The sequence below is a fragment of the Lycium ferocissimum genome, chromosome 3 (genome assembly GCF_029784015.1).
Source record: "Lycium ferocissimum isolate CSIRO_LF1 chromosome 3, AGI_CSIRO_Lferr_CH_V1, whole genome shotgun sequence".
In the NCBI taxonomy this organism is placed as follows: Eukaryota; Viridiplantae; Streptophyta; class Magnoliopsida; order Solanales; family Solanaceae; genus Lycium; species Lycium ferocissimum.
The window spans coordinates 36,468,281-36,476,275 of record NC_081344.1 but is presented as its reverse complement, the minus strand read 5'-3'; the positions used below and the strand labels follow the sequence as shown (position 1 = coordinate 36,476,275).

The following is a 7,995-nucleotide window of genomic DNA, read 5'->3' as shown; positions in this document are numbered from 1 at the left end:
TAGAAGTGATCTATACTTGTTTCAAGTAACATGTGTATATCACGTTGTGTATATGTCATGTATATCACAAATATTGTCATGGAGATACACATATGTTGGCTTGGGCGTCGAGCCGAGCAGGATCCGATCCCAACTGAGCCGAGCTCAACCGAGCTTTTTACAATACCTAGCTCGAGCTAAGCTCAACCGAGCTTGCCAAAGTATAACCGAACCGAGCCGAGCCCGAGTTGGCTCTTTAATGTTTAGTTCTACGTAGTGCTACGTCTTTAAAAAAATTAAATTTATAATAAACTGTTTGATTAAGAAAATTATAAGCATTATTAGTTTAAATTGGTAATTGCATTCAGGTGTGGTTGAATTATATACACTATAAGTTTAAATTAGAACTCAAATTTAAATGACGTTAACTTAATATTAAACAAAGAATATAACTTTTAGGAAAAAAATAAAAATAAGGCAACAATAAATTTAAGAAATTTGTAGAATATTAAATTTCTTTAATTTTTGAATTCTTAAATTTAAACTGTTAATTATATTTTGTACTACCGTAGTCTTAAGTAATGATGTCTATAAAAAATTTAATTTTACATAAAAGAAACAAATGGAGCATAACTTCCTCTAGTCTCTAGGAGTTAAGTAAAATATATGGAAAAAGAAATTTCTTATTGAACATACGAGTTATTTTGTTGACGTGATTGGTCCATTCTAATAAAATTACGATTCAATTTTCAATTTTGGAACTCTGAAGCACATTCTAATAATTTTCTTCTAGCTATGAAAAAGAGGAACCATACTGTGTAAATGAAGCATCCACACAATTGCAAGCTCATGAAGTATATATGTTGCTGTAAGTTCTAATGATGTAATAGCAAATCATAATATATTAAACTGCCAATGTAGAATACTAGAGTCGAGCCAATAGAACTTTGATCCACATATCGCCATACATCCTCTTCTTTCCCTTTGATCACCTATTTATCAATTAAAAATTAAACATACCTATTTTTTTTTTCTCACAAGATAAACTCTTTTTAGGTTTGCAAATAAATTATTAGATTAGGGATAAATCATTAAAAGTAATAGGATAAGATGTATATTAAAAGAATGATAAGTACACACATGGAGGCGTACAAAATGCAAAGTACCAGCTCGCTATAATAATTGAGGTATAATCCTGATTAGTTTCCTTTGGAATGAGCATTATACTTCAATCATTAGCTGTCAAAAACTAGTGTGGTTCGTAGGACGCATGAAAAATGACTTCCGCCATACCAAGCACACTAATTCTTAACTGATAAAACAAATATTGAAGATGAGAAATTTTAACAAAAACAAAATGCGCATCCATAGCAACTGTTTTCTTGTAATTTAAATCTAGACTAGATTGACCAGACTTGTTCTAAATTTATCTATCCACTGAGAAAATTACAAGGATAGTTCCTCCTCCAATAAACTGTCAAGAAGCAACTGCTGAACATCAATATACCGGATATTAAAGAAGATATAGATTTACCATGTACACATAACATAAACCAATCCAGGAATCAGGAAATTCTTCAAACTATACAAGCAAATTTCCCATCCTCAAAGGTGTGTGTATATATATATTAGGTACTAATTCGACAACAAGCTTTACCCTCCTTCTAAATCGAGGTTTCAGAATTCTTCTCCGAAGGAAAATGCATTAACGCGAGAACCTTTACAATGGAATTGACCATGAATGTATTTCCTCCTAGGTCCTTTACAACTGCGGATCTCATTTTCATGACAAAGAACTAAATAGCCACATACTTCTTCCGGCAGAAGTGAGCAATCAGTTCAAAAGATAGGAGGGGTTTCTTTAGTCATAAGTTTGGCCTAGTTATAGTCGTAGCAGTTCTTTTTGGTCCTTCCCTTTTCTAGACGTGCTTTTCGAACTGCTTCTTGGATTTGTCTCTCATGTTCCTTTAACATGTCTTCCATACTTCCCCCTGGTGGCACTAGTGGTCCAGAGCAAAGGAGTCTACTTTTCTTTGGCACATAAACCTGAAACAAGGAACATGTCAGGCTCAAAAAAGGAAGGTAAATGTTCAATATTAAATGAAACATGCAGACAAGTTAGTTTCCAAATCATTGTCTCCTTGTGTAGTCAAAATTAATACTCCATAGGTCTTAGCTCAACAGCCTTAAATGGATCCTTAGTGATGGTTATTAGACCTAATATTAGGCATGTATATGTGTGCGATGAGTTGTCATGTGTGTTTGACTTAGTAAAAGGGAAACCAGCTTATATAAACTCTTTCTTTGAAGCATGTTTGCGGTTCGTGTTCGTCAACAGATGATAATAATTAGAAAGTAAAGATTGAAGTACACACCGTTGAATCCCCGTAACATGACCCGTCATCCCTCTTTGAATGAACACTAGAAAAGTCTCCTACAGCTCGAGACTTGTGAGAACCCTGCCTTAGAAACTCTCCACCGTGTTGGGACACAGATGAATCCTCTTTGACTTTGCGAGCGTATCCAGCTGCATTAGGATGGATCACTGAAGAAGAATGAGTGATTCCGTTCCTATTTTTCACTCTTGGCGGCTCAATAGGGAAACCAGTTCCACTTTCTTCTAGAGGATTATATTTAACACTGATGCTGATATTTGACTGTCCCTGCAATGTGGAAACCATTTCAATGACAAAGTGAACGGGACTATTCTATTTTTTTGGGAAATAGAAGAAGATCAACCTGCCCAGCATTTGATGCTGTAGTACGTTCTCCCTTTGCTTGCCTTGAGGATTTGTTCAATGATTCATCTCCACATCCTTTCACACTCTCAGCTTTTCGCCTGGGATTAAATAAATAGAAATCGTGAGACTACAGAGCAACTTTAAAGCTTGGTTACACAAAAAATGCAGTTTCTCTGAAGTAGAACACGAAAGTAAAAATACAGCCAAGCGCATGCGAAGGCAAACTTTTGGTCTTAATAGGAATCAGTATCCCAATCACTCAGAACTTCCAATGAAGAAGTAAGATTGACATTAAATCTCAAGATTCTTAAATGTATGTGCTAATCCTTCAATAATAGATGAACCTTAAAGTGTAAAAGCCTCCAAGTCACTTCCATTAAGGAAATAGCCAAAAACAACTCAAAAGCAAACCAGAAATTAGTCATGGGACAACACAAAGGAAGAAAGAGATTACTAGTACATTACAATAGGACAGGTTATTAGTAGCTTACTAAGATAGTCCAAAGTCATGATTTTATTTACGGATGCTTCGATTAGGGAAATTTGCTACAAGTTTTACTCGTAAAAGATAAGTAAAATACTAAAGACTTTGTCTCCCGAAACTAAAGTTTGGCAACTTGAACTCAAAAAAGATATAGTCGTGAACTCAAGAATGTATCAGTAGTGCAACTTGAACTCAAAATATATTTAAAGAGAAAACAAATGCAGAGACCAGAATGTAGAATAATGTAGCAATGGAATGATATGCAGATTTTAGATAAGAGGTATAAAGAGCTAAAATTAGATACCTTCTTGCTTCCTCTTCACTAATTTTAGCGTCATATTCCTTGCTTGGAGGATATTTCGGTAAGCTAGATGGATCACAAGGTAAGGGCTTTGTATTGAAGAACTGAAAGTGAAAAAACAAAGAAGATATAAAAAAAACAAAGAAGATATAAAACAGCGTAACCCTCCCATGGTACTTAAAAAAGATATAGAACACTCTTGGTAATTTCTGAAAGACAAGCATGGTGTGCCAAATAAGATAAAACAATCATGTCTGGAAAGGGGGGAAAAAAACACTTGAATCATATCAATGTCGGCAAGCTGCAAAACGTCAATGCAGAATGAATAGCTTAACAAACATACATCAATCTGCTTGGACCATTTTGAGTCCATGAAGTTTTCAAATGATTTTTTTTGGAAAAAAGATCTAGATAAAAACCTCCAAGTAATTTCATAAATAGATTAATTCAAAAAGCAACAACAAGAGTGATTCTAAAGAAACCAAAGAAGTGTGGATGAGCACTGGAACACAGTTTCATTACCTCACTGTTGAGTGCAGAAGAAGCAGTACCACGCTTTTCTGGTTCTATAGAAAGTAGGATGTCAACTAGGGCCAAAGCTGAAGGAGGAAAATCCTTGAAAGTATCAGTGACACATCGCTTGTATGGGTGTTGTGGCTTAAAACTAGTAGCATGAGGTAGTTTTGATTTCTTCCAGTATTCTTCCGAAGGTGAACCACAAAGTTTGAAAATCTTATGCATTTGCTCCACCTATAAATTGTGGAAATTAGAGAATCGCTTTAAACTCATCGGTAATGGAATAATTCTGAAGTGACACTTCCAAAGAGATCAGAAGTGTGTTAGAAGGAGATACCTCAGTTCTTCCAGGCATGATAGGCTTTCCAGCAAATAATTCAGCGAGGATGCAGCCAGCACTCCACATATCTATGGCCACTCCATATTCTGTTGCACCAAGCAAAAGCTCAGGAGCTCTATACCATAGAGTTACAACACGACTTGTTAATGGCTGAGTTTGGTTCGGCTCAAACGTTGTAGCCAAACCAAAATCTCCAATCTTTAAAACACCATTATCATCAATCAGAAGGTTTGAACCCTTAATGTCTCTATGAAGTACACCCCGGCTATGACAGTGTTCAAGTCCACCAAGCAATTGTTGCATATAACATTTTATCTGTAAACCACCATTCAAAATGCAAAATATATCTTGTAAATTAAGATGCAGCTACCGGAGGGTTTTTCAGAGAAGAAGAGAGATGTACCTGTGCTTCAGTAAACTTAACCTGAGGTGCTGCGGCAAGTCCAGCAAGATCATGCTCCATGTATTCAAATACAAGATATAAGCTGCCTGATATCCTAGATGTGACCAACGCCTCAAGTTTCATGACATTTGGGTGGTCCAATCTACGCAAAATACTTATTTCCCTTGCCATAAAGCGAACACTCTCTGGATCCATATTCACAAATCTCACTTTCTTCATTGCAACTATTTTATTGCTTTTAAGGTCACGGGCCTTGTACACACTACTATATGTTCCTTGACCAATCTGCATAAAATTAAACTTTTATGGACTTAATTACCGGAATATATGAAAATCTGAACTCTTTATTAGTCAGAGAACTCTGAGAAACTAAATGACATCAGATCCTGTTTCCACGGTTCTTCCAACAAGAACAAGGTAATCAAGCACTCTCAGCCTAGGGTTAAGAAAGTTCAAATTTGGAACTCAAAAGAAACCAAGAAAAAAAAAATAGTAGTCGTGTCAAAAATCAATTTATTTACAATTAGGATCAACAATCCATTTTCCAGAGGTCCTCCAAGGCAACCCAAGAGAGAAAAGAGAGACTAATGGATCATAACAAAGAAACTCTTAGAAAAAAGCCACTTTGGATGGAAACTGATAGACTAATGGATCATAACAAAGAAACTTTTAGAAAAAAGACACTTTGGATGGAAACTGATTCAGCTACTTCTGTCAAAAACAATTGATCTCTATGATATTAGCAAATTCAATACCCTGAGTACCGCAACCAAGAGATTTCCAGTAATTTTGGAAGGTCCTCAAAAATAGGCATAAGATAAACAACATTACATGAGTGACAGTTTGGAGATAAACAACATTACATAAATGACCGTTTTTAAGTAACAACGGGATCCCTAAGGTGGATAACTACAAGATGCAGATATCAAAGTTAAACAAACTATGGCTGTTCTAACTAAAAAGATCTAGAACAAAATGAAATTAGGCATGATTTGTTAAAAAACAAAATGAGTAGAGAGAAGAACTGACTTTGTTTAATTTTTCAAATGATTCTGCACTTCGAGGAAGCCAGCCTTGAATAGCCTCAGCTGCGACAGAACTTAACCAGGATGGCCATCCTGCAGCTCCGAGTTCACCCCGTACACCATTAGGCATGCTTACAACTCTAGACATTGATTGTTGCACTCCAAAATCAACTGTGGACCGCCTCTTGTGATGCCCTTCCTTAGGCCTCTCGATAATTCTTGTTTTTCCATCATCCTCAAGTACTTTTGTGGCATGCACGGATTCTGATATCCGCTTTGATTTAGATTTCATAGGTGTTTCAATCTTAGGATTAACTAAGTCTACTTTAATCTCCTCTCTTTGTAAGGGAGCAACCATCTGTACAGAAAAAGATTTATCAACTTCTTTTTCTTTCTGCTTGTCATGTTCGTAAACATATTCATCTTCCGAAGAACCCTTTGAGCAAATGCAGCCCATTCTTTTGTAACCAATATGTTCTCTCACTCAAGACACATTCGAGACCCGCATAATAAACCTGCACCAACCCAAACTTTTCAGTTGAAAAAGTATTGTAATAAACTTGCGGATTTTCTATTTTCTTCCCAGCTTACCAACCAATGCAGGCCTCCAAATCCTCAAGAAATTCCAATCCCTCTTTGACAATTCAAAGCCTTCCTCTCTATAATAGCAAATCCTTTGAAGAAGCCAAAAATTGCAGGAATGCCAACCACAAATATATATATATTGAATAACTTATGTTACAAGGTACAAGGTTTTGTTTGTACAAAAACTAAAATAAATAAAAAGAAAAATCTGCAGAGAACCCCAAGAAGTCAAAAACCCAGACCAGAAAAATCCAGCATTACAACCAAATAAGAGAAATCAAGATTCCAGCATATAAAAGATATACACACAGATAAAGGAACAATATGGTTGGTGCCCCAAAAACTATGTATATTTATTCTATGCTTTTTTCTTTAAAAGGATTAATGCAGGAACTCTGGTCGAGGAGGTGATGATGATACCTAATGGGGGATGGAAGAAAACTTAACTTTTTTCCCAGAAAAATTCAACTGCTTTTATTAATTACCATGTTTTCCATTTTTAAAAATTACATTTTTTTTTGTTTTTAAGAAAAAAAGTTTAAAGAAAGAAAAAGGACAACATTTTTACACATATATTTTAGGATATTCAACATGATTCATCACCATTGATCAGAAAGGAAATACAACGAAAAATAAAAGAGTAGTCTAGAATCTTGAAATCACCGAAAAATACTAACAACCATCCAATTTTCCAAAATTACTTTTCTTTTTCCATGTAACACATAGCAGTACCTTTTTTTCCTTCCTTATTTGGTGTTGTTGCTATACTTTTGCTCTCTTTGTGCATTCATGTTTCCATATAGAAATATACCCATTTCCATTCTTACAATGCTGATTTTCCTTCTTGAACAATAAGAGAAGTACGTATTTCCTCTACCCCCCCTTTTTTTTTTTTTTTTTTTTGGAATGTAAGTACCAAAAGAATGTCAGCAACTGCACAAAGAGGCAACATGCAAATTTGAACTCTTTTTTCCAGCTTGTAGACGTGCACTGCAGTAATAAATGGGACCCAAATGGCTTCCTCTATGCCACGTGGAACTCATCATTGCGGGTCCCCTGGAAAATCCGTTAACTAAGAGTTTGTTAGGCAAAGCATCACGTCCTTTGTACTAAGTAGGGATGGCAATTAGGGTAGGACAGGGCGAGGCAGGGCAGGGCAAAGTCATAATAGGGCAGGGCAGGGAAACATATAAATGGGGCGGGGCAGAGCAAAATTTAATTTTTGAAAATTTTTAATAGGGCAGGGCAGCGTACGGCAAGAAATGGGTTATAAGTGGGTTGGGTAAAAAATGACTATTTTATTCTTGTTCCTTAGTTTGAATCCACATTTTGAAGCTTCGTTCTTTACTACCAAAAGTATAAGCATGATTGCTTGGAAGTTTGTAAGATTTCTCATTTCTGTTATTAAATTCTTATTTGTTAAAATGTGACTTCTAGCATAAATTAAAATCAATATTTTTTTATTATAAAGCGAACTTACGAAGTAAACCCGGTAATAGAACTATTCTATTTGTTTAAGCTTGTACAAAACCTTTCCTATTTATCGCAAAAGTGATCTCCTAATTAAGCGATCTTACGATTAACAATATTCATTTAGAAGAAATCACTAAAAAGACATCTA

General features: G+C 35.4%; 1 protein-coding gene across 1 annotated transcript; it reads right to left on the bottom strand.

Annotated features, from left to right (window-relative positions):
• Positions 1–1,329: 1,329 nt before the first annotated feature.
• On the bottom strand, positions 1,330–7,348 carry LOC132050198 (probable serine/threonine-protein kinase At1g09600). The gene is made up of 9 exons (XM_059441327.1): positions 6,381–7,348; positions 5,794–6,304; positions 4,765–5,049; positions 4,359–4,676; positions 4,028–4,255; positions 3,509–3,609; positions 2,719–2,818; positions 2,355–2,642; positions 1,330–2,025 (listed from the first exon to the last, which is right to left on the bottom strand). The coding sequence occupies exons 2-9, from the start codon at positions 6,244–6,246 to the stop codon at positions 1,858–1,860; spliced, it is 1,941 nt and encodes a 646-aa protein (XP_059297310.1). The 5' UTR covers positions 6,247–6,304; positions 6,381–7,348; the 3' UTR covers positions 1,330–1,857.
• Between the last annotated feature and the right edge of the window lie 647 nt (positions 7,349–7,995).